Source organism: Centroberyx affinis, unplaced genomic scaffold (genome assembly GCF_046629955.1).
Source record: "Centroberyx affinis isolate AG114_WGS23_722 - 3 ecotype Tasmania unplaced genomic scaffold, CSIRO-AGI_Caff_v1 ptg001528l_1, whole genome shotgun sequence".
NCBI lineage: Eukaryota > Metazoa > Chordata > Actinopteri > Beryciformes > Berycidae > Centroberyx > Centroberyx affinis.
Genome location: NW_027279988.1, coordinates 197,637 through 223,564, shown reverse-complemented (window position 1 = coordinate 223,564; position 25,928 = coordinate 197,637). Strand labels below are relative to the sequence as shown.

Sequence of the window (25,928 nt, the reverse complement as noted above, 5' to 3'; positions counted from 1 at the left end):
TAAATTTCACGAAATTGCCTCTGTGGTGCTTCCAACAGGAGCCTCCTGCACATTGTGTGCCATAAGAGAGCGAATGCCAGTGTCCCTCCAGTCAAACAACAATAAGTTATATATTCTTATTGTTTTTGACTCTTCAGTGTGTTGCCATTGATAAGTGAGTATCACTCCCATTCTCTATACTGTATTAGATTTTTTGTTATGTTCAACAGTCATGGAATACTGCTGATGTTTCCTTGAAATGCCCTCAAAATGATTTCCTGGGTTTGGATGGGTGGGGTTATCAAAGACATGATCATATAGCCTAAGCATACCTGGCCTCCAGTCGACCAGTTTCATCAATCGTTTGGATTCTACCCAGTTGTACTATTTTTGCATCATTGCACAACATTGTGATTCTGTGTACGGTGCACTGCAAGGTGTGAATGTCTGTAAATGAATGAGAATGAAGCAGAGTGGTAGGGAAAAAGAGCATACAAGGTAAGCAAATTGTCCTTGGGTAAATAAAGGATAATAGGGAATGCCAAAAGAGTGTGGGTCAGCTGAGGTAGATGAGGTGGGAAGAGAGGATAAGAAAGCCTAGTAGAGCTCAGGATGTGGCGGGGGGCCTGAGAGGAATATTGATCTCCCCACAAGGAGACCAGAGCACAGAGCAGCGCCCCTGGAGCTGGTGTGGATTCAGTGTCTTGCTCGAGGACACTTCAGCAGTGTGGATGCTTGCCAACATGGGGGCTTGAAAACAGGTCCTCCAGTTGAAGGACGGTCCCTCTAACTCCTTGTGGACCTTGCTGCACCCAATCTGAATATATATCTGTCCTCACAGAAGAAGATGATGCAAAAATAAGTTATTAATTTAAGTTTATTGAACTTGGGTTACCCAGAAGACATATGTTTACTCTAGCAGCTTCTCTTCACACACTTCTATCAGCAAAAAATAGAGCTAAAAGCAATTTGTTGAAAATATTATGTCCATTCTGTTCAAGGTCGTACATCCTTGGGCTACAGGCAATCTAGTTCTATCTTTGATAGCATGGCAGAAATTAAATGCTATTAATGCACTGGCCTAGGCCTAGATAAGGCAGTTGCACAAACTGCAGTTTGATCATTGGGTATTTGGTACCAAAGTTAAGACAAAAATAATGCACAAATATATTTTTGGTGGTATCCTTAGGTGGTGTCCTTAGGTCAGAGGGGTGAGCAACTTGGAAGGTTGCCAGTTGAAATCGCTGGATCAGCTCTGAGGATGTGGGTAAATGAATATGTAATGTCCTCCTCTCTTCAACAAGTAGTGTCTCGGTGCCCTTGAGCAAGGCACCCAACCCCCAGCTGCTCCACTGAGCTGCTCAGCGGAGGACTGTGGCTGCACTGAACAGCTGCGAGGGATGAATGTGAGACAGAGCGTTGCTGGGGAAGAGCACACGTGCTCAGTCGACTTTCCATGGATAAATAAAGGTTTAAAACTAAGTAGAGCAATCACTGGTGATCAATGCAAGCAGCCGTGAACAGCTCGCTTATCGGGGACTGCGACGTGACGGCGGAAGGTCCTCCCATGTGATGTGGTTGAGGCCCGACGGACTGTGCCTGTCTGTTATGGCTCCTCCTGCTACAGCAGAACGGGGCTAGACGAAGAAGAATCGCAGGGTACAGGAAAGCATATCTGTTTTTTTATAGAGTCACGGGGAACGGTGGCGGATTGCGCAATGTTCAAGAAAAAGACATATTAGATAATGTGCTTAACGTCGCCTCTACTGCTGTGAAGGGTTCGACATTTCTTCAAGATTAACAACACCGCAAATGAACTCCGTCAGAGCAAGTAGCAGAAGACCTAGGCGAGTGTCGAGGCCGCGCCCGGTGCAGCCGGAGAGGAACCACCAGGAAAGAGGTAACGTTAGCTACATAGTTAGCATTCGTAGATGGCTTGCCAGGCAGCTGACATTCGGGTTGAACTCTGCGTCGGAATAGGATGCATATAACGTTTTTGTTTCCTACCTGGCATTGCGACCTGCTTATTAAGGTGGTGCGTACAGACCAATGACGTTGGCTCGTGTGAATAACAGTCGGTAAGGCCAGCCCTGCACGGTGGCAGGACACTTAGGAAACACCGAGGCTTCTGTGTCCGTACCTAGCACTCAGGCCGCGCTTTGTTTGGCTTGCTTTTTGCCCCGTCTCAGCCTTTCCTTTGCTTGTCTGATCACGAACTGCTGGTCAATAGTGTGTTTTTAGTCAGCCAATGTTATGTTATTAACGAAAACAACTGGTGCTAGATAACGGCTAGGTTGTTTCACTGGTGACAAACGTAAGGAAGGATAACGTTAGCTACACAAAGTGGTTTTGCTAGCTACCATAGCATGCTAACGTAACCTAGCTAATGCTAGCTGTTATTAGCATGTTTGGCTAGCAAATTGACGGCTGAAAAGCCTCAGCTCTCCTATCCTTTACACCGCTGAGAGAAGGTTGTACCGCTATAATGCATGCATTAGTCTAGTTACATTTTCATTACTGTGTGTGGTTTTTTTTTACTCTGGTCTATCGCCAATTTTTTTTCAAAAGTAAACACCAGGCAGTAATGTTCCAAAATCATGGTTGGCATGGCTAAAAGCTAGTCTTTTATTAGAGACCCAGTCATTTGGGGGGCAGTGATCAATAATGGTTGCTGAACTTGATTTTAAAGTAACGTTATCAGCTGGACAAATGATAGCTAATGGACCTCTCAGTATAAACAGGATGGCAATCGACAGAGGTTAGCTCTTAATTTTTGTTTTCCCATAACAGCGAATGATTGTCAACATAGAAAAAACAGTTGAGGACTTTATAATTGCTTTTAAGAATTCTGTAATGCTCCTTCCTATCTCGATTTATTCACACAATGATTAACTACCATACACCTACTATCTATTAATCCATAGTATGGGTCATAAACCGTGTAGCTCAGCTTTCGTTTTCAGGATGGTGGACAAAACAGCTTCTTCTTATTGGGTCTATCCTTGAGCAGTTCTTGTGCTTTCAAATTTTAGCCCATGCAATTGATGTATGCATCTCTCTTTAAATTTGTTTGTTTAGTCAAGGGTTGATGGAGCTCTACATTGTTTTTAGGGTGCAACTGTAGAGTAGCTTTAACTGGGCGAGTTGGCTATACAGATGATGTTTGTAGTGGTTACATGTCTAGTAGCCTGGGAGAGTCATCCGTGCAACCAGAGCAACAAGCAGAGTTTGTATCTCTCATCTGGGGTAGCTATCAACTCATCATGCCATGGTGAATAGGCCTTATTAATAGAACTATGTCTTATCTCACGGTAGATTCTATGGTTGGATTTTTTATGTTGATTGAATCACCTTCTTGATTGGATCTGTAATCAATTTGCAGAGTGAAAAGCAGGTAATTAACACAATTGCATTATTGTTTGTCCTTGGTTTTCATCTTGAAAAATTCTGTATTGTCAGTTGCTTTTGGAAAGCTGTTACAATGTATTGTGGTATATTACTGACAAATTTGTGGTTGAAAGTCACATCATCATTAGTGGTTTAAATGGATGGTTTAAATTCACATATTTTGCTCAGCACTTGCATTTCATGCCATAGGTCTTTGTAGCGTTGTGTCAATAACTTATAAATATTGTGTGCGCTTTTGTAGAAAGAAATACACAACATGTTGGGATGTTAGCTTTTTTTCACAGGAAAATGCTTGTGTCGTCCTCAGTACTTGTAATAAATGTGGTGTAACTAAGATGAAACATGGTGTAATTAAGAGAACATGCATGCAACTTATGGTACTGTAGAGTAAGGTACGCATGCTTCAGGGCTCCACAGCAGAGTATTTTATACCACACACAGGACAGCAAGTGGGCAAGTACTCTCTCGAGTGATAACTCAAGAATATCCAAATGGAGAGCGGCTGACTTTCCTAATTAGCAGACTTCAAACGCTACATCATAAGTGAAAGGTTCTTGAGGAGAGAATGGATATGCTGCTGGCAACATATTAAAAACACATGTTCTGTTTCTCAAGTATTAACAGTGTTTTGGGTTAGTAATGTGAATACCAACCAAAGTTCTTGAGCTCTTGATGTCCCCCATTTGCAGATGAGGACGTTCCTGCAGATATGGTCGCAGAAGAATCCGGTCCAGGAGCTCAGAATAGTCCGTACCAACTTAGAAGAAAGTCTCTATTACCCAAGAGAACAGTGTGTCCGACGAAGACAAACATGGAGGTACATTTTACAAAATTATCACTGAGAAGTGCAAAATGATTGGAAAAACTAACAGGAGTAATTCAAAGATAGACTACATATTGAATTTGATGAAACACAACTTTTTTTAACCCCCAAAGGATGGGTTAAATGTTTACACTGATTTTGAAACAAAATTCTTTATCTACAGGGTGCTTCCACTTCAACCACAGAAAACTTTGGGCATCGAGCTAAGCGCCCCAGAGTTTCAGGGAAGTGTCAAGATTTACCAGGTAATGAAGGAACAATTTTTTTTCCTACACAATCCAGCAGTTATTTGAGATGTGACTTGATGTGTCTTTTCCACAAGGATGCATTTATATCACTAAAGTGACCATGCGATATTAACTGTGCATTCCACAACATGAAAGGACAGGCAAACAGAACTGAAACGGATTACAGCATTTGTACAGTGCATGAGACTCAAAAGCCAATTAGTTACCAAGGCAAAGGCATCATTTGTCTGAACATTCCAGGTGTTGTTGTGTCAAACCTTCCACTTTAGCAGTGCCAAATGAGATTACAACGATACACTAGGAAGAGTCGATTCTGTCCATTCAGTCTCTATGGGCAGCTGACTGGGCCAAATGTAAATTACAAGCTAGTGCAGGATTTTCTCTGGATTTTAAGAGCACAGTGGTAATAAGATTATGCTGTACACATGGGAATATGTACAATGCAGTTGGGGAAGCCAGCCAACAATGGCAAATATCAACCTATATCTACAACTCTTTCCCTCAGGGGAACTCCATTGTATTCACAAATTCATGTGTTGTTGTTATTATGAGATATTACAGTGATACAGTACATTTTTCTTGATTCACTTAGAAAACCCCTGCCTAGTTAGGTAGCAGTCAATGCTTGTAGTAAGATTGAGCAAGTCAAAAAGCTACCATTACGTATGCATCTCAATACAGCCCATATTAATTCTAAAGAAATCCCTAGATTTCTAGATACTCAAGGAGGGATGTTTTTAGTCCCTTTATGAGAACTTAGTAGTCTAAAGGCTGATTTATGGTAGGGCGCTCGACACCTTTGATAAGTGTCGCTCGACAGAAAATAAAGAGCCGCGCTTCGGCGAAAGGTTTCAGCCGTATCCATGGTAACCAGACGCTATCCTCCAGCCGGCTTGTTTAGTTACATTATATCATCCCGATCGGTGTATAGCTATCCTTCTGACAGCTTGTTTGTTTTATATCTATATTTGTGCTACTTTGTATCCTTCTGCATTTTGATAATGGAGGGATTTGATGAAATCAGTGAGTTAATTGAAGAGGAAGAGATTTTAAATTTAGAAATAGATAACGTGAGATTCATTTGACTGTTAAGACACAAGCCAAGTAACGTTAAACTTCCATGATACAGAATAATCTTCTTGACCACAGAGTGGTTATTGTTTAGCCTACTGTAACATTTTCGTCTGACCAGTAAAGATAGCAAGGATAGTAAACATAGCCTACCTGTCCCGTAGATTTTTCCACAGACGTTTGCAGTCCAACATACTGATATTCAGGGTATAGGCAATCTCTTTCCACGACGTTAATGCCATCTGCACATCTTTATATTCTTTCATTGAAGAATCATACAGGTGGCGATACTGTCTAACTTGTTCTGCCAGTCTTTCATCTATACCCTCCATATTTGCTACGAGCTAAGCTAAACTAATTAAAAAAGGACGAAAAAGTTACAGACCAAAATATCAATAAGAACGTTCAGTGAAAACTACAATCTCCATGGCGACGTTAGTGTGACCCAATGTGACTACCCAATCACATTGCGTGACAAAATTCTCCAGGTGCGCGACATGAAAGGAAAGTGTCGAGAGACAATTTTCTCTGTTGAAAAAATGTCATTTCTGTCGAGCGACGCTTATCAGAGGTGTCGAGCGCCTTCCATAAATCAGCCTTAAAGTCTACTAAGTTTTTATTCTAATTCCATGGGTATTCCTTTGTCCTCCCAGCAGCTCCAGCAGAGCAGTATCTGCAGGAGAAGCTTCCGGACGAGGTGGTGCTGAAGATCTTCTCCTATCTGTTGGAGCAGGACCTGTGCCGTGCTGCATGTGTGTGCAAGCGCTTCAGTGAGCTGGCCAACGACCCCATCCTCTGGTGAGACTTGTGGTCTCATGGCTGTGTTCATCGAGGCTTCATGTTTTGTTTTCATACAGCTGCTTTAAATCATTGAAAGTGCTTAAGTTTTGATTGGGTATTTTCAAGGTCAGAAAAGTGTTTAAATCACAAGTCAGTTGTTAGAGGAGCTTGATTTTTGGAACATTAATGCTGGCACAATTAGAAATTGGCAATCTGATAAAATCACTACTTTGCCAAAAAATCAGTGATGTACCCTGTATTATTCTTGGCAATGTGTGTAAATGGTGTAACAGCTGCTTTCCATTTTTTAGCCCAATAAATGCTTCATCTCATTATTCTGTGGGCAGTTGTGATAACAATCCAATAGCTGCTTGTTTGCAACTTATTGTGCTATGACTGGTGCCATTCATTTGAGATTGTTGCACAAAGTTGTGACCAAAAGTACATGAACAAATGTAACTAGGTAACGAAAGTAACAACGGTTATATGAATTCTGGATGACCACTAGAAGCGGTGTTCCCAAAATGAAAATTCGGTTATCTACACGGCCCCATGTCAGTTGAAACTCCGTTGAAGTTCGTAGAACCACCAAACACACAGCGGGTTAGCCTCCATAGTTTCATCTCAGTCTTTCATGTCTTTTCCCCAGCTATTGAGGTTAACAGGGCTTCTTATTACAGGTCCAAAAAAATAATAAAATGTCCATCAAATTATGCTTGTGCAGAATAATTCAAACGATTGCATCCTATATTTTCTGATGATACAGTTTTTTTTATAGCAGTTAATGCTATAAGTTAGTATAAGGTTTGGGAAACTGGGAGCGGTTCGGTGTGTGAGGAAAGGTGGGCAGAGGACAGAAACATGGTCACAGCCTCTGGAGGACGGAAGACAAAGCTCCATCCAATAGCAGGTTGCGAAAAGAAAGATCAGATAGAATCAGATCAGATTGAATATAATTTGTACAAGAAATATACTTACTTACATATTTGTGGTACACTGCCCACATCTCCCCATAATACATCTTGAAAAGTGAAAATAACTTTGATCAAAGTTTCTTTCAACAGGTCAGTTGGAATGACCCATATCATAAGATGGCTGTGTCTATCATGTGTCTAACACACTGTTTTTGTGGTGTCATTTCTATCCCAAGTAAAGGGGTATTTCTGTCACAAGAAAGGAATATTATACCGCTTGATGGTAGAAAACCTCCACAATCCAAGTGCCTGAAATGCCCCTGACTTTGACTTCTGAAAAAGTATTAACCTTAAATGTTGGTCAGCAGATAGATTTGATTTTCTGTTATTCGGTCATCATAGTTGTACTGAACATGACCCAGACAGCACAACTTGTAACTGTTCTCTTAGTTAATTGGCCAAGAGCTTCTGTATTGTAGACTAAGATAGGGGATCCTGATATAAGTGAGATGAGAGAGATAGTCTTAAAGTTTCTGTGATGTTTTTTTTTATGTTTCAGGAAGAGGCTATACATGGAGGTTTTTGAATACACACGACCCATGATGCACCCCGAGGCAGGAAAGTTCTTCCAGATAAACCCAGAAGAGTATGAACAGCCAAACCCGTGGAAAGAAAGTTTTCAGCAGCTGGTATGGAACCTCCTGTGTGCCCACTAATTTACTCCTGCTCATTAAATTTGATGTTTTAGTTGTGACCTCACTAAAGTCTTCTGGCATACATCTGACATTCATTTATTGCCATTTATTCAGCATTTTGTTTTTCCACTGAAAAAGTAACCATTTTGAGTTTGCATTTGGAACATCTGGGGGTGAAGCAAGTTAAACTCTGGCACACAGCTGATGACATATTGCACTGCCCTTGATATTTACCATGGCCTTCATGGTAGCAATGCAGTAGCGTTTACTTTACACTAGAGGTGGCAAATGAGGCTTTCCAAAGCTTAGACCCCAAATGAAGGAGGTGTGCCAAGAAGCTGATGCAACTCCATTCATTCACATGCTTCTCCTGGTTCCAACTGCTTCGTTGTTAAGTAGTCTATGTTTTAAATTACTATGCTGCCCATAAACCATCTGATGAGATAGCACACCAGGATGTCCAATGTTTGCCAAATCTGAAAGGAATGAATATGAAATGTGCTGTATGTTGCAGCTGTTATTCTACTTGGTTAGTATTTTAAGGTATAATGTCATGATTTGAAAAAGACCCAACAGTATAATAAATCATTTTTACTACCACTTTCTTGAAGTGCTTGGACTGTTGGTGTCAGTTAGATGATTGAAACGTCAATATATTCATAAAATGGCAATGTTTTGATACCAGGCTCAAATCAAATTGCTGCTATATATAGAAATGATGTTGTTTCAGGATGGTATTTATACTAACCTGAAAGGTGGTTCAGAGCAGACATAAATTAGACTCTCTTTGCTAGCTTTTAAATTTTACACTGAATTTTTTGTTGCATAAGACTTGCTTCTTTGCAGCCATAAATCCTCTGTGTACAGATGGCTAATGTCATGTTAAAGGGCAACACCACAGGCCATAATGTTGACATTCAGTATGCTGGGTGTAGAGGTGAACTATGTGTTTAAATTGTATTCCCCTGTGATACATTGACCTTTGGGGGCTGTTTTCCCTGCACAGAAATGTTTCAGGCATGTTTCTAATGATGACTCTTTCCCCCCCCCCCATCTCATTCAAGATGTAATGTCAGACCAAGATCTTTGATTTGAGAAAATGTTCCATATGAATTACTTTGCTGTGTTAATTGTATAAATCATTTATGTGATTAATATATTTTTTACAGTATAAAGGAGCACATGTTAAGCCAGGCTTTGCAGAACACTTCTACAGTAATCCTGCCAGATACAAAGGGAGGGAGAACATGCTTGTAAGTGAATTGCTTTTAGCATTTCTAGTTTGTTTCTATTTTACTACTCCAAAGTCATTCACCTGACTGCTCATGTTTTCCTTAGTACTATGACACCATCGAGGATGCTCTTGGAGGGGGTCAGGAGGCCCACTTTGATGGTCTGATATTCGTCCACTCTGGTATTTACACAGATGAATGGATCTACATTGAGTCACCAATCACAATGATCGGAGCCGGTATGTGTGTCTGAAGTCATTGTCCAGTTTCCTTGTGCATGTGTTTGATTTAGCCTCCAATTTAACCTTTACGTTCATTTTATAGCTCCGGGAAAAGTAGCTGACAAAGTGGTCATTGAGAATACCAGAGATTCTACATTTGTATTCATGGAAGGCTCAGAGGATGCATATGTGGGATATATGACCATACGGGTGAGATGACCAGTCTCTTCTGTTTTTTCTTTGTTTTGATAGGTCACATGCATATCCTGCTGTTTTCAAATCATCTCTATTGTTTACCTGCACACACACCCAGTCTGGGGGAGAATTATTGGTAGTTGTAGTTGTAATTACTGTTGTCACAATTATTGATAAATGTTTATGTGTCTCCTGTAGTTCAATCCTGATGATAAATCCGCCCAGCACCACAATGCACATCACTGCTTGGAGATTACAGTCAACTGCAGCCCCATCATTGATCACTGCATCATACGCAGCACTTGCACAGGTAATGCTTGTATTGACCGGTAACACTTTATTTCAGAAGTCCTCTTTTGACTCTCTACGACATGTCAGTTGATTGTCAACGAGGTTTGTCTCAACAGACAAGTAACATGTATTCAACCGCCCGCTAGTAGACTGTAAGGGGCATCTCAAGTGCTGATCAATAGACTTCATCAACTATCAGCTAGCAAGAAACGCATTCCTACATTCTGAATTGTTTCATGAGTCAATTGCCTTACTGTCCTATAACCCTAACTAACCAAGTTTTTATGTGATTAAATTTAAACCTAATCCTAATCCTAATCTTAACCCTAACCTTTACAAAGTTCTTTCAGATCCCTAGCCCTAATCCTCACCCATTTCTGTTTTGTGCCTGAATTTAAGCCTAACCTTAAGTTGACAGTCTACCAACAGTCTATTGATAGAAATTTGAGCAGGTGTACCTGACAATCAGTTTACAGGTACTTGACAGAAATTACATAGTTTGTTGAGCATTTGTTGATGGTCATCTGAAAATACCAAGCGGATAGTCTGTTGAAACAGTTCTTGTTGACAGTCAGCTGATGCACTGCTGTGATACACTGTTTTGAGAATCAACAGTAGACTATCAAAATAAAGTGATACCTGCTGCCTTTGTTTGCTCTGTATCTTGGCATAGCTAGAATCCATGTTCTGACTCCTGAAAGTGTCAATGCTGATGGTGACTTTTTCCATCATATTACAGTGAAGAATGAGTATTTTGGAACAGATATTGGTGCATTACTAAATCTTGATCGTTCTGCTTGTTTCAGTTGGGTCAGCTGTGTGTGTGAGTGGCCAGGGTGCTTGTCCCACAATCAAGCATTGCAACATCAGTGACTGTGAAAATGTCGGCCTTTACATCACCGACCATGCACAGGTAACATGACATACACCTTACTTTCATGATAGTTAGGTATTGCATCAACACTTCAAGGGATACGTCTGCATTTGTATTATTTTAAATAGTCTCACACCTTCACAGCAACTAATTGAACAGGAGCAAAAGAATCCATCTCTAGCATTTCTGTGCTTTGTTTTGGTACCAAGTAACTAGCAGTTAGCCTCCCTGCAGCTTCGGCTCAGCCTGTATACATGTAGTGTTAAGTAAGAACAAACTTGTGATTAAATAAAACAAATTGTTGAAGCAAAATTTGAAAAAGAAAGTGGACATGAAAATGATAAGAGGCTTAAAATTGTTCAAATGTACACAAGCTACATGCTGGTACATCTACATTCGCGTTGTGCTTCTAACATGAATACTGTGCATTTTCAGGGAATATACGAAGACAATGAGATCTCAAACAATGCGCTGGCTGGGATCTGGGTGAAAAACCATGGCAACCCCATCATCAGACGGAATCACATCCACCATGGCAGAGACGTGGGTGTTTTTACGTTTGACCATGGCATGGTAAGCTAAAACTCACTGGTGTTTGTCTAAGCTGTTTTTGTTGAAATATGTGTTGTTGGCTCTCCAGACAGCTGGAGTATTGTCAGCAGATTCAGGTTAAACCCCTGAAGTCTAAGAATTTTACTTTGGTTTGTAGTTTTTGGCAGTTTTGGCAGAGTTTGTGAGGAGTCAGCCACAGATATCCTGTCCTGTTTATCCATTAGGGATGTTATTTGCTTGCTTTCTTTTTGATTTTTGTCGGTTTAAAAGTGTCCAATCATCTTCTTCAGTGTGGTGAATACTAGGGATGGGATGATCACACGATATGATTTGATACGCAATATGGGGTTCATGATTCAATACAACCACGATACAATGTAATAAATAAAAGTTCAGTAACAACAAAGTATGACTTTACAGAATGATGTTTATTTCTGAGCCACAAATCTTTCTAGCGATAGCACTGGCTTGCTAGAATGTAAACTGCAATTTAAAAATGTCATTATATTACAAAGTACAAATAATATAATTTGGATGGACAGCTTGTGAAATTGTGATGGTCAAGCGAACTTATTTTTGATTACTACAGCAGAATAAAATGTAGCTAATATCGTGTTTCATTTTTCTGCCCCGCGATACGTATTGTCACATTTTTGTATTGCGATATATTGAATTTCGATATATCGTCCCATCCCTAGTGAATATAGTGAAAATTGTCTAAAGGTTTTACTACTTCAGTCAGTCAGTCACCGCTCATGAACTCATAGGTATTTGGTAGAAAATAAGTGTCTGTTCTTCTCTCCATTTTCAGGGTTACTTTGAGAGCTGCAACATCCATAGGAACCGTATAGCAGGCTTTGAGGTGAAGGCATACGCCAATCCCACGGTGGTTCGCTGTGAGATCCATCATGGCCAGACCGGGGGCATCTACGTGCACGAAAAGGGCCGCGGCCAGTTCATCGAAAACAAGATCTATGCAAACAACTTTGCTGGAGTGTGGATCACGTCTAACAGTGACCCAACAATAAGGTCCGTGTGGGTCAAGGTATTGAATTGAAGGCTTGCCAGTGTACAGGTGCATCTGGTGCTGAAATGTTCTGTTTTATCCAAATACAGGGGCAATGCCATTTTTAATGGTAACCAAGGTGGAGTTTACATTTTTGGTGATGGCCGAGGCCTCATCGAAGGAAACGACATTTACGGTAATGCCTTGGCAGGAATCCAAATCAGGACAAACAGCTGCCCTATTGTCAGACACAACAAGATCCATGATGGCCAGCATGGCGGAATATATGTGGTGAATATTTACTTATTAAGGCATATGCACACACCAAACCCATTAAATAAGTTATGCTAATAGTCAATTGAAGAGAAGATTGTAGAGTTTGACCTGTATTTTCTTACTGTAATTTATTACAATAATACAGTATTATATCTCGGTGTCGTTTTTTTTCAATATTCACACACTATAATTTGGACCCACAGTAGTGACGTATGACACTTGTGTATCATTCATGCAGCATGAAAAGGGACAAGGTGTGATAGAGGAGAACGAGGTGTACAGCAACACGCTGGCTGGAGTGTGGGTGACGACAGGCAGCACGCCGGTGTTGAGGAGGAACAGGATACACAGTGGGAAGCAGGTACTTAGTTTCTAGGTTGACATTCATTTCTCATCATCTAGCCTCTAATCTAAGTCATCAGCCCCCTTTACACCTTGATGACATGCATATTGTATTTTGATATGATTTAGCTACATTACATATATTAGAAGTGCATCTGTATCCACACAAAAAATGTGATTGCTTGTTCCCTTACAAAATGCAAACTTAACATTTCTGTTAATTGTTGTACAAAGATGAAGGGAAGAGAAATTAGAGAGCGAGAAATTACTTGCCCAGGTGTGAATTTCCACTTGCGCACTTGTCTCTTGATTGGGTGTGTTATGCAGAACCAAACTTCTGATGTAATTTTGTGAAATGTAAACAAAAATTGCAAACTCAGACAGGCTTAATGTTCCATAAGCTATTTTGAAACAATCACTTGTTCAACAGCAATCACTTTACTCTAATTGGGTCACATGAACAGAAATTGTTTTCTTTGTCACACCTGTCAAGTGTGGAATGACATTGTACGGGCATAAATTAATACCATGCATGACTTTAGTGGGGTGACATGGTGTCACCAAAATTAACTGAGAAATGTGCACAATGCATGTTACTGAACAAACATACTAACCTAACACATTTTTGCTGCCATTTAAACAGGTTGGGGTCTACTTTTATGACAATGGCCATGGTGTGCTGGAAGACAATGACATCTACAATCACATGTACTCTGGAGTTCAAATTAGGTTTGTGAAAAATTACAATAATATATAAATCTTCGCAGCATTCCTTGAAATAATAATCATTCAAATTTGTGTTTTGTGAATACCTGACTTAATTAAGCATAAATAAAATCATTGAACATGTCACGGTAAAGTCAGACTTAAGTCAGACTCAGTTGTTTTCCTCTTGGCAGGTTAGGGAAATACATTCAGAATTTGCATTAAAAATCAAGTATCCTTCATGTGCCCTTTTTTGACAGAACTGGCAGCAATCCCAAAATCAGACGGAACAAGATCTGGGGAGGCCAAAATGGCGGCATTTTGGTTTACAACTCAGGTGAGAAGCAGACTTTATCTTCTCTCTATTTCATTTTGTCTACAGTGACACTTGGCCTCCCTGTTATCTGCTAATATATCACTTCTGACAGTATGACGTAACAGTATTCTCCTTTTCCCCCGACGCTGAAACATGAATTCACGTTTTTCAGGCTTAGGCTTTATCGAGGACAACGAGATCTTCGACAATGCTATGGCAGGAGTGTGGATCAAGACGGACAGCAACCCCACACTGCGGAGGAATAAAATCCACGACGGGAGAGACGGCGGGATCTGTATATTCAATGGAGGAAGAGGTAACACCTATTGGATTAAGTTGTATTCATGGTAGAATTGAGACTGGATTTTTGGGAGGGGGTGGACTAATTTGTAAACTCTTCAGCACTTTAGTTTGGGTTGATATGTTGTGTTCATAACATCCTACACTTGGATTTTTTCCACATTTGTTCTTTTACTTCTGAAGCTAGCTTTCTGAAAATAATTGGCTAGAAAAACTGAAAAATATCTGTTTTCTAGTGAAGCAGGTCACTGTGTTTCCTCTGTAGGGTCTATTGAAGTTGGTTTTCAGTAAATCCTTTCCTTGTGTTTCACTGACAGTCCAGCAAAGTTAAGCCTTTCCTGGCTCATTCCAATAACCTCTCAAGCAGCAAACTTCAAGCACATATAAATAGAAAATCACTTATCTCAATTTAAGGCATTACTATTTGTCAGTTCATGTTTATCTTCTTCAACTGAAAGGCTAGTAAAGTGTTACTGAAATACAGCAGTTGTTTGGCATATCAGCACATTCCTTAAAGAAAAAACGTGACACAGAATGAATTATGTCTATTATGCATTATATCTATTTGTAGACTGATTGAAGAATGTCATTCTTGTTTTATCATTTGTGACACAAGTAAGCATTCATTGTGGGGTTGACAAAGTCTTTTGTCTGTCCTCAGGTTTGCTAGAGGAAAATGACATCTTCAGAAATGCCCAAGCTGGAGTCCTCATTAGCACCAACAGCCACCCCATACTGCGGAAAAACAGGATATTTGACGGCTTCGCTGCAGGTGGGTAGTGCCGGCACATAGGCTGTAATCTGTCATTATTTGACTTAGAAACTAATTAGATGTTATTATGTAATTGCTCTGGCTTTTTGACAGTCGTACAAATGTGTCAGTGTAAACAAACTGCTTTGCCTAATGAGGTATATATTTCTAATGGGAACCAGGAACTATGTGAATGAACTGTGGTTTTCTCTACTAGGTATCGAGATCACAAATCACGCCACAGCGACCCTAGAGGGCAATCAGATTTTCAACAACCGCTTTGGGGGGTTGTTTCTTGCATCTGGTGTCAATGTTACAATGAAAGGTACTCTCCCTCTTAATGAACAGTGTCCATTTCCTTGATCACAAGTATTTTCACACACATTTCTTAAACAAACCCTGAATTGCCTGCTCCATGTCCAAAATGTAAATGATCCACCCATAGCTTACCAAGCTTATCAATTATTGCAATTTTTCCTCCAGATAATAAAATAATGAACAATCAAGATGCCATTGAAAAGGCTGTGAGCAGAGGTCAGTGCCTGTACAAGATTTCAAGTTACACCAGCTACCCAATGCACGATTTTTACAGGTAAATTATCTGTTTACCCTCACCATCAAGCTGTCCTCAACTCCTCGTCTGTTCTGTGATTCTGACTGACACACTTGGGTTCCCACAGGTGTCACACCTGTAACACAACAGACCGCAACGCCATCTGTGTGAACTGCATCAAGAAGTGCCACCAAGGACATGATGTGGAGTTCATCAGGCATGATAGGTCAGTCTTATCAACCCACACACCCTGATCAAATAACGTGATTTCATATGAATACTGTGATTCTATGTAGAAGGTATTGTACCAATCTTGTTGCCCTTTTCTGGTTCAGTCAGGTTCAGCTGAAAGTAGTAATTTGTTTTTCTCTTCTCTCCCCTGCAGATTTTTCTGTGACTGTGGTGCTGGGACACTGTCAAATCCTTGCACATTAGCTGGAGAGCCGACTCATGACACAGACACACTGTATGACTCTGCTCCCCCTATAGAGTCCAATACACTGCAGCACAACTGAGCTTGGGACCCAGGGTCCTTTTGCGCTTCAGCAGTGATGGATACAGACACTTTGTTTATTCAGTTCTACGTTGGAGGAAGAAATCCAAACTTTAAATTACAGATTCACTTTGACAGAGCATATAAAGTGACTTTTTAAAAAAAAGACTTGGACATGAATATGCTGAAAGGAGACATATTTAAAAAAAGAAAAAAAAAAAGTTCTGCTATGGATGCCTCGCTTTTTTCCCCTTTTCCTGCAATTGACAAAAAGATGACATCAATGGGACAGAGAGCAGAAAAGCAGTTGAAGACTCAGGGTTTGGGGATATGTTGGGTTGGTCAGGTAAGTGAAGCTGTGGAGAGATGGACACAAGCCACCAGGGCTCATCTGCCTTTGAGAAGTGGGTGAATCATATACTGCAGTCGTGTACAGACCCATTGTGGACAGACGCCCAGTCAGAAGAGGCGCCACGTCCTCAAATGGAGGCAAAGGCCCCGATACAACAATGCTTCCATCACTGGGCAACCGATGCGCTCGTATATTATGTACGGGAAAAATGACCTAGCACTTCAGCTTTTTTTTTTTTTTCTCAAGAAAACTGTTGAGATTTGATTTTAATGCTTTTTGTGTAGTTTTGTATTTTCATGCAAAAATCTTACTGTACTTGAATGTCTTTTTATTTTATTAAATGTGTTATTATTTTTTGGTTATTACACCCTAGACTTGCTGTAATTGTACTCATGTCGCAGTATCTAACTTCTTTCTGTGAAAGAGAACAGAGAAAAGAGAGGAAACACTAAACATTTTCTCCAGCAATGTTGACTAATTTACATTTGCAATACAAAAAAATATTAATATTGTGCTTTCACAAGACTTGCTATGGCTTTATCTGTTTGGAGTAGCATCATACAAATGTTTATCTTTGTAAGGAAACTGAAAATGAACATTTCTGAAATTTCATTCCATACATCTTTGTATAGTCTGTATACATTTGCTGATGATATTGACCTACCCAGGAAGACTTCACTTACAGCAGGTTCTAATGAGGAGGAATTAGGGTTAAATGACTGATCAATCATTAACTCAAGGCTGGAGAAATATGACAAATTGGGGTTGTAATTTGAACTCAGCCTTTGGTAGTTAGTGGAGGTGACAGATGAGCAATATCAAAGTGACCCATGATTTCTTGATCCCAAAAGAGGCTGCTCTAATCAGAACACACTCTGCCTCCTCATTACATAAAAAATGTTGTAGTCAGGTTAGGGTTGGGGTATTAATGCATCGGTTATGGAACTGTAATGACACTAAAATTAAGTTCTTCCTTCTCAGGCTGGGCTCTGTTTTACATTTTGTGCCTAATCCATTAAAACAAAGTGGATTACATAATCCATGTAAATCTGGTATTAAATGAATGTACAGCCTAGTAAGCTTCCCCCCCCCCCATGATATGGTAATGTCAAGACAAGTGCTGTTTCTTGGCCTTGTAAAGATACACATTTTCTGTTTAGATAATACTGACTGTTGAATCATTTTTCAAATTTAACAAGAAATAGAAGAGACAAGTCTTATGAAAGCATCTCTGGCTCAGTTGCCCATAATTCTGATGACCTGAAACTTTCCTTGTTTGCCAATGTTGCTGGAGAATTTCAAAGGCTTTTACTCTACCGAAGCTGAGACAAGTATCTATACAGCGCTATATGGTTTCATTGCCCCCTCCCTCCCCCATTCATGTGTACTGGTGATTGTGGGTTCTCATACAGACTGAAATGTATGCATGTATCATAACATCTAGACTTAATATATTGTGAAGTATTCAATAACCATTATGTAGGCGCTAGCGTGAATTAAAAGGGTTTAATTTCCTAGATGAGAAATTGTCATTTTTTAAAAATAAACTTTATTAGATCATTACAGTAGTGTTTTTTTTTAGTGCTGAGAACAATGAACTACAAAAAATACACTAATACAAGCAAGAACAGCATTTTTTTTTTTTTTTTTACAGGTTGTTGATCATCTGAACAAGAGAGGCGAAGTGTGTGTTGTCCAATGTGGGGTCTGCAGCAAACTGGCAGAGCTTCCTGTGAGAGGAGGAAAAAAACACTATCAGCAAGCAAGTCTTTCACCCAAGAGCTGCACAGCAAGCTTTGTTGATGCAATGCGATGTTAATACATACTTGAAGACTCTGAGGCTGATGGTGCTCTGCTCAAACTCTCTGGCCTTTCTGTGTCCTGACTGGATGACCTCCTCTGGTAAGCTGGCGAGTCGAGCGGCGTTGAAGCCGTAGCTCTTCGGACAAGCCCCAGCAATGAACTTGTAGAGGAAGGTGATGGTCTCTTGACTTGGGTCCTCACATTCATTCTCCACCATGCATGCCTGAAGGAGACAAAGCAGGGACATGTTTATACCTCTGCAAATACCAGTTATTGGGACACCACGCTATATAATGCAAATATGCAGAATTGCCTGAAAAGTAGGGGTGCAGTTAGGACAAACGGTCTACTGCCCTACAATGCTAAAGAGCATTAACTGCGTGACGGGTGAAACAGAAATACAGTATGACTATGTAAATTAATCTCCTGCTCCAACAAAAGTATTCTTAGTACAGAAGTGGAATCTGCATCATTGAATAGCAATTATGGGTATAACAGAATAGAAACTATTTCCCACACATGGAAATTTGCCTCTGGCTCCACTATAGTAGAGTTAAAACAGACAAGATGCAATAATCAAACATAACAAAATATTTTTATGGACAATTTGAAATTCTAAAGTCATGGTCTTTGACTTTTAAAAGTATAAACAAAACTAGTTACTGCTGTTTGCCTTTGTAGGGCAGTATATTGGCACATCTATGTGTTGCATGAAGTTACTCACCATGTGGCCCAACCGCACAGCGGGGTTGTTGGCGTAGTCCTCCACCAGCGAGTGGTAATGTGTAGAGAAGAGGGTGCGACAGCCGATCTTCTCGGCAAGCTCCTTCACAACAGCGCTGGCAATCGCTGTGCCATCATATGTGGCTGTGCCCCTTCCTACAAATAGAGGAGTTACAATTGAATCTCATTTCACCACAAGAACAAGAAGGTACTGCATTTACACTCAGCATATGAAGATCATTGAAGCTATGAATAAGCCTCATCATGTTGCAACTGCAACAAAGGCTTACCTAGTTCATCCAGGAGCACGAGCGAGTGTTTAGTGCCATGGTGCAGGATACTAGCAGTCTCACTTAGCTCCACAAAGAAGGTACTCTCCCCTGGATAAGACACATTGGACAAGGTCAGGTAATATAAGCTTAGGCCACAAAGTGGATGCTCAGGACATCTTCACAGATATGTTTTGGGTATTTGGGTTGTTACCGGCCATAATCCGATCTGAGGCTCCCAGGCGGGTGAAGACCCTGTCCACTGGCGTGAAGCGCAGGCTCTCAGCAGGAACATAGCAACCCAGCTGAGCCAGGATGACCACTAATCCACACTGCACAGACAGCAGAAACAACAGTACAGTATCTCAACACCATGGGCGAAGTAACGAGGCTTGAAATTGACCTGAATTGTCTATGTGAAAATGAAATGATTTCCAGCACTTCACTTACTCCTTTCAGTTTTTGTGGTGTTATGTTCAATACAAAAAACAGTCCAATTAATATTCATCCATAAATTACCCACCTGTCTCATGAGGGTGGACTTTCCACCCATGTTGGGCCCTGTGACGAGGACACAGGAGGCATGCCCCTTTTCCTCATCCTCTTCGCTGCTACCGGGGCAGCCGATGAAGATGTCATTAGGGATGAAGTCATCTCCAAAGAAGGTCTTGGTGACACACGGGTGGCGGGATCCAGTGAGATCTAGGAAGGGTGCCGATTGGTCATTTCCCTCAGGGAGCAGCACCTGTGGCCTGGCCATTGGGCCGTCTCCACCTTGACTGTAGCGCGAGAGGCTCAGCAGCACATCTGAAAACAAAGATGTGACGTTTGCACTGGTTATAAAAATTAAGCGTAATTAAATAGTGTAGCAATCAAACTATTAAGACTTTTGAGGTCATCCTTTGACATCCTAAAATGTAGAAAATATATCCTCTGCTTCCTGTTCTCTGAGTGTTAATATTTAATATGTGTTTTTTGCAGTGTGGCTTGTAAACAAAACAAAACATAATCCCTGGCTGAGGAATGGCCCAGTGGTAGAAAAACACATTATAGGCACATTATGTTACTGCGGCAGAGAACAGTAATTAACTATGTAATTATCTCTCCCTCTGTTCAGCGCACCACACTTCTCATAATGGTGAAAAATAACTAATCATCCAAGACTAAGGGTTTTATGTGGAATAATTACTCAAAACAATGACATCAAGACATTTACAAGCAGTAATCTTAAATATGCATTATGCAGGTATATCAGTAACATCTGCAGGAAATGCATTCAGATAAGGAGACACCTGCAACCTAAATTCTTTTTCACTAGCACATTAAAGCATACAAATTTCTCTGTAGTGTTTTTTTAAGGAAACTGCCTTCTGAGTACCAGATAAAAAGCATTGTTGTTTTGTATTCTACTTTACCTCACTGTTGCCAAATTTGTTTCATGCTCGCTGTTAAAAATCATGAATGAATTCTGACCGACAAGCATAATAAAATTTCTAATAATTACCAAGCACAGCCATGCACTCTACACCAGTCTGCCAGTCTCTGTAGTTCTTGTCGAAGTTGTAGAAGAGCCTCCTCATGCAGTCTTTAAGGGCAGCGTCTCTCTTCTCTTCGAAGCTTTGTAGCTCTGAGAACAGGCGTTCAATCTCCCTGGTCACATAACGCTTCCAGCCTTTCTTTGTAGACTTCACCTCATACTCCTCGGGAATATTCCTCTCTGAAACGCTCTCAGGCACCTCCATCTGGTAGCGGTTTCGCCCGGTGCCCCAGTAGGCCATGTTCTTACAGCCGAGTCTCTTCTTCTGTCTGTCCAGATACTCCTGCAGCTCTCTTTCACAGTTCTTGATTTCGGTCAGAGCCTGATCGTACTCTGGGTCAAAGCCAGCCTTGGGGGTTATGACGCCAGTGGTGCGGGCTTTCTGGTGGTCGAAGGCTGTCTCCCAGCGCCTGAGTTCAGTAGAGAGGTCGGGGAAGAGGCCGTCCTTACTGTTAGTTTTCAGATTGACCACCTGGTGGAGCAATGTGGAACGAAATTCACCTAAAACTGGAGCAAGGACAGAAATGATCTCCTGCATAGTTTTGAAGCCCTCCAGTGCCGAGAGGAAGTCTGCTATCTTGCGCTTGCTGTAGGTGACCTCCTCGTAGAGAACTGCTCTGCTGTCTGGGTGGTCCTGGCCCTTCAGAGGAGTGCCAATGCTGTGGATCTTACTCAGAAGTCGCTCCAGATCCGGGAGCTTCTTCAGCAGCTCTGAAATCTCACTAGCCTGGGCTTGAACACCCATCAGGTCTTCCACTGCATCCAATCTGTCCCCAATGGATGTGGGGTTACAGAGAGGGGCACAGAGCCACTGCTTGAGGAGCCTTTTGCCAAATGGGGTAGAGCAGGTGTCCAGACGCTCTAACAGTGTCCCCTCTATTCCTCCTGACCCATTCTGGAGGATTTCAAGGTTTGTCAGCGTCACTCCATCCAGGACCATGCGCTGACGAGTCTGGGCAAAAAAGCTGATAGGGCCAGCTGCTTTCTCCATCTCGACATCGACAGGGACGTACTCTTCAAAGTTGGCCATGGAGAGCAGCTCCTGGTCCACTAGGCACTTCTTCAGGTAGAAAATGCATCCACCCAGCGCTGAGAGTGCCAGCTCATAGCACTCCTTAGGGGTAAGGCACAGTGAATCACTCTCAGAGGTCATCTTTTTCAGGACAGTGGGAAGGAGATTGTTGCCCATCTCCTCATCCTTCCCAACACTCTCTCTGAAGTAATCTTCTTCTGCAAGAGTTTTAAGAGTCTTTTGAGCATCCCAAAACTGAGTACCTGCATTAAGCCCTTCCTGCATAGCAGAGGCCAGAGAGGCCTTCAGAATTTTGCGTGTTTCAACAGATGGGTTTCCCTTTTCAAAGAGCACCTGGGCAGGGGCAAAGCGAGCCACCAGGGTGCGCAGGCGGGAGCAGTGACGGTCATCTTGAAATTGACCTACATGAAAATAACCCACAGAGGTGTCAACAAAGCTGACCCCGTAGGTACGGCAACGACCTGAGCTTTCCTCCTCAGCCTTTTCCTTTAAACTCAGTAGGAACTTGCTGTGACTCTCTGAGGGAGCACCGTCCAACACGCTGTAGGTCTGGGTGCCACGTGTGATTATCCTGCAAACCTCTCTCTTCACCACACGGTCAAACTTAGTGGGCTTAACCATGGTCTTACAGCGCGCCTCCATCATCTCTGGGGTCTCCGTCTGCTCCACCCGGGCCACCTTGTAGCCTTTCTGGACCAGTCCGTCTGAAAAACGTCCGAATCCGATCTCTGGAAAGCCTGAGTGTGCCCAGGTCCCCTTCATAAAGGTCAGACCCAGCTCGTTGACTCCAATCACAGCATCCATGTGGTAGAGTTCGTAGAACTTCCCCACCTTGTAGAAGAGCACGGTATCAAACATCTGAGATTTGAGCTGCCACCAGCGCCGCATACCAGGAGTGCTTCTGTTAATGAAGTCTTCTGGCACATAGATGGTGGTAGGGTCGTAGTCATCCTCTGTCTGTCGCCGCCTGCGGCTGTCTTTCCTCCTGCCATCCTGCAGCCACTCCAGCTTCTCGTGGTCCCAAACTGTGGCGCCTCCACTGGCGCCTGAGCCATTCACCTGGCTCTCAAAGCTGTCTGGGGCAGAGAAGGCCGACAGCCGAGACTTGGTGTCAGTTACGATGGCAGGCGGAGCTCGTTTAGGGGCATTAGCAGGGGTAGTAGGCATCTTGGCTTTTGGTTTAGCAGACTTCTCTGCAGGACGTTTGCGTTTCACAGGCTTGATTGGGCTTTCTACTTCAGACTCTTGCTCGCTCTCCTCCTCCTCCTCCTCTTCACTGCACACCGCCTCGTCTTCCTCTTCATCCTCACTGCTGGCCGTAGCATGTTCTGGTTTAAATTCCTCATCTGATCCTTCGCTGTCTGAGGCTACAATAATGCGACGGCGCTTGGGCTTATTTCCATTTTCCGCTGAAGCACGGGATGAACGACGACTGACCTTGGATGACTTAACTTCCTGTTCTTCCTCATCAGTGGCCTCTTCATCAGTCACTGTTGACTTGTCAAGCTGAGAGAGCGCAAATAAGGATACAAACGTGAAAAAACAATATGAAACCAATCATTGACCTGTCTAGATCCATCAAACATGAACTCTATTACTATGACAATGAAAGAAAAAAAGTGTAAAGAATTACTCAACGGTAAGAATTTTTGGTAAAATGCAGACATTTTTAATGGTCACATTGTCAACATAATAAACATTTTCACCTCCATTTCTTCGTCATCCTCCTCTTCCTCATCAGATGGATCCATGCAGAGAGGCATCTTCAGTCTTTTCTCAGGGCTGTCAGACATGAAGCCATCAGCAAGCCCCATCGCACGGCGAATTACAGGCTTGCCACTGAAGAACACGCCTCCAGTTTTAGCATCACTGCTGTCAGAGCCTGCAACAGAGGGCAAAGGAGACAAGGGAAGACACCATTAAAGTGTAACAAAAATAAACAAAAATAATAATCAACAGTCATATAGCTTACTGTGACGGCAATGCACATAACATTTCAAATCAATAACAAATAGCCAATTTGTTTCTACAAATTATGACTAAAATTATTTACTGAGTGACTAATTCTAGCTCACCTTGGTATTCTCGAACATATTTGGTGCTAACCCATCCCCTAGTAGGAGGCTCATCAAAGAAATGAACATGCAAGCGTTGGTCCCGACCACGGCCCCTCATCTGCTGTCCACTCAGAGGTTGGGGTACAACCATGCATGGCCACCAAGGATGCCCCTCCAGTTTTGCCCACACAAGGGCACCGGCGCTGAAAGGGCATGGGGGGCTGGTGGGAAAACAAAAACAAAACATTTAGGAAGTCATGTATTGAGTTGGACTGATAACTGAGTGATCAGTGTTATATCTTAAATATCACCAACTAGAAGAACTATCATTGGGATGTTACAAATTGTTGAATAATACACATTTTGCAATACCACTAGATTACCAGTGAAAGTGTCATCAAAGGTGCATCATCCTCTGTGTACAATGTGAAATGGCTGATGTTGAGATTTATTTCTGCTACTCTTCTACAGTAAATATTCCCTGCCATGGCTAGCCAGTCTTCCCATTGGTATCAGGGGTTAGGGAAAAAAGATTGCATGTTTTGTTCAAATGGCATCATACTGCAGCACTCAAACTTTATACTTACTGTTACACTCAGGAGTCTGAATAATGTCATAACCTGGTTTAAGATTATGCTGCCAAAATTGTCTATCCAAAATCCCTAATATTTAATTGATAGTCAATTCAATACAACTTTATTTAACCCACATGGACATTTTGCAATTAAATGTACAAATAATCATTAAAAACAAACAGGAGACACCTATCACATAACAAAAGGAGACAGGACAGTATGGAGTACCAGATTAGCAGTTGGCTATTTGCCGGCTACTTTGCTATTTCCTGGCCCACAACATGACAGGTCATATCCCATTTGTTAACTTGAATACGTTTTTATCATGGGTGGAGCGAGTGGGAACTGGAACCCCCCTGACTGTATTGGTGCCATGCTCAAAACCACACAAGCTACTACCACAGCCATCACCACGCAGGCAAATGGGGCGGCCATGGGAAATAGCCCAGGTCGTCTAAAAATATGACAAAATTAACAGACATTAACATAACAGTCATGACATTTGAATGACTGCTTGTTTACATTCTGAACCAAAGCATTTCACATGCTTAAGGAGGACGGTTCAGCACGGGGCTGGCCCTATGGTCTGGCCACGCTAGACTAGCTTGGCACATAACAGTCTGTCTGCAAGTTTCATCAAGTTGAAACTGAGACTTTTTAAGACCCTTTTAATGCCAGGTTGAATACATGAAATACATGAGCAATTTCGCCAGTGAAGTGAACGTGTAAATAGAACAACAAATCAAACCGCAGCATTTTTTTCAGATATCCAAAACGCAATATATGACTTAATGGCTATGTTTCATAGTATTGAAGTATTTCCAATGCTTTGTATCTAGTTAATTTAAGACACTAAAGTCTTTGTCGGGCCTTGCAGATATCCTGCAGCAGAGGGAAGGAGCACGATGCAAAAACAATGACTCCAGCAATTAGGCTACACCGCTCCAACATATCATCACCCTTACCTTTCTTTTGTTGTTGGGGCCTTGTCGCCAAAGAGTTTGTTGAATCCCCCTTTCACAGACTTTGAAGTACTTTTTGGCTTAGCCTTGGTGTTTTTGGTGGATTGTTGTTGCGATTCATGTTTAGCTTCCTCTTTCGGGGAAGAGTTGGACTTCTGCACGGAGGACGGCAGGTCTGCTTCGGTAGGAGAAGGACTGGGCTTCGGCTTGGAAACCGGTGGTGGAGACTTGGTGAAAAATTTGAAAATTGAGCTTTGCTTAGCCATTTGTCTGAAAGGAAGGCTATTCTGTGTCTATTTAGAGATAATCCAGACGATGTCGTATCTCGTAGCATCACCTGGCAGCTCACCCAAACAGACACGCTCGGCTCGCGCGAGGTGATCCACTTCGCGGGAAAGAGATGCATGCGTGGAATGGGCGTGGAGATTAACATCCGCCAATAGCAAGCGAGAGAACTAAAATAAGGAAGTCACGTGGTCTTAAATGTGCCGTCACTACGCGCGCTCTTCAACCAAAGATTATAAACTGACAAGATGTATCACTCAATATGTAAAAAATGGCGTATCCCCTAACTAATGTGGTTCCTCTAGCG

At 41.8% G+C, this 25,928-nt stretch overlaps 2 protein-coding genes across 4 annotated transcripts; one reads left to right on the top strand and one right to left on the bottom strand.

The window, feature by feature from the left end:
• Nucleotides 1-1,625: 1,625 nt before the first annotated feature.
• fbxo11a (F-box protein 11a) lies at nt 1,626-16,744 on the top strand. Of its 3 annotated transcripts, none has more exons than XR_011695651.1 (22): nt 1,626-1,879; nt 4,077-4,204; nt 4,374-4,455; nt 6,183-6,327; nt 7,783-7,912; nt 9,088-9,171; nt 9,257-9,389; nt 9,475-9,581; nt 9,765-9,876; nt 10,664-10,770; nt 11,167-11,304; nt 12,095-12,312; nt 12,400-12,580; nt 12,804-12,926; nt 13,551-13,636; nt 13,873-13,949; nt 14,101-14,244; nt 14,890-15,000; nt 15,197-15,304; nt 15,463-15,513; nt 15,660-15,758; nt 15,918-16,056. XR_011695651.1 is itself a non-coding variant. In XM_071527398.1 (22 exons), exons 1-22 carry the CDS (start codon nt 1,792-1,794, stop codon nt 16,045-16,047), a joined length of 2,637 nt encoding a protein of 878 aa, XP_071383499.1. In that variant the 5' UTR covers nt 1,626-1,791; the 3' UTR covers nt 16,048-16,744. The 3 variants fall into 3 exon arrangements, 2 of the variants coding, with proteins under 2 accessions (XP_071383499.1, XP_071383498.1); XM_071527398.1 differs by having other exon boundaries at nt 6,186-6,327; nt 15,463-15,571; nt 15,918-16,744; XM_071527397.1 differs by having other exon boundaries at nt 15,463-15,571; nt 15,918-16,744.
• Nucleotides 16,745-17,961: 1,217 nt separating this feature from the next.
• msh6 (mutS homolog 6 (E. coli)) lies at nt 17,962-25,689 on the bottom strand. Its single transcript, XM_071527396.1, has 10 exons — nt 25,340-25,689; nt 23,818-24,020; nt 23,449-23,624; nt 20,677-23,248; nt 19,696-19,979; nt 19,387-19,504; nt 19,194-19,283; nt 18,905-19,059; nt 18,204-18,403; nt 17,962-18,107 (listed from the first exon to the last, which is right to left on the bottom strand). Exons 1-10 carry the CDS (start codon nt 25,600-25,602, stop codon nt 18,026-18,028), a joined length of 4,143 nt encoding a protein of 1,380 aa, XP_071383497.1. The 5' UTR covers nt 25,603-25,689; the 3' UTR covers nt 17,962-18,025.
• Between the last annotated feature and the right edge of the window lie 239 nt (nt 25,690-25,928).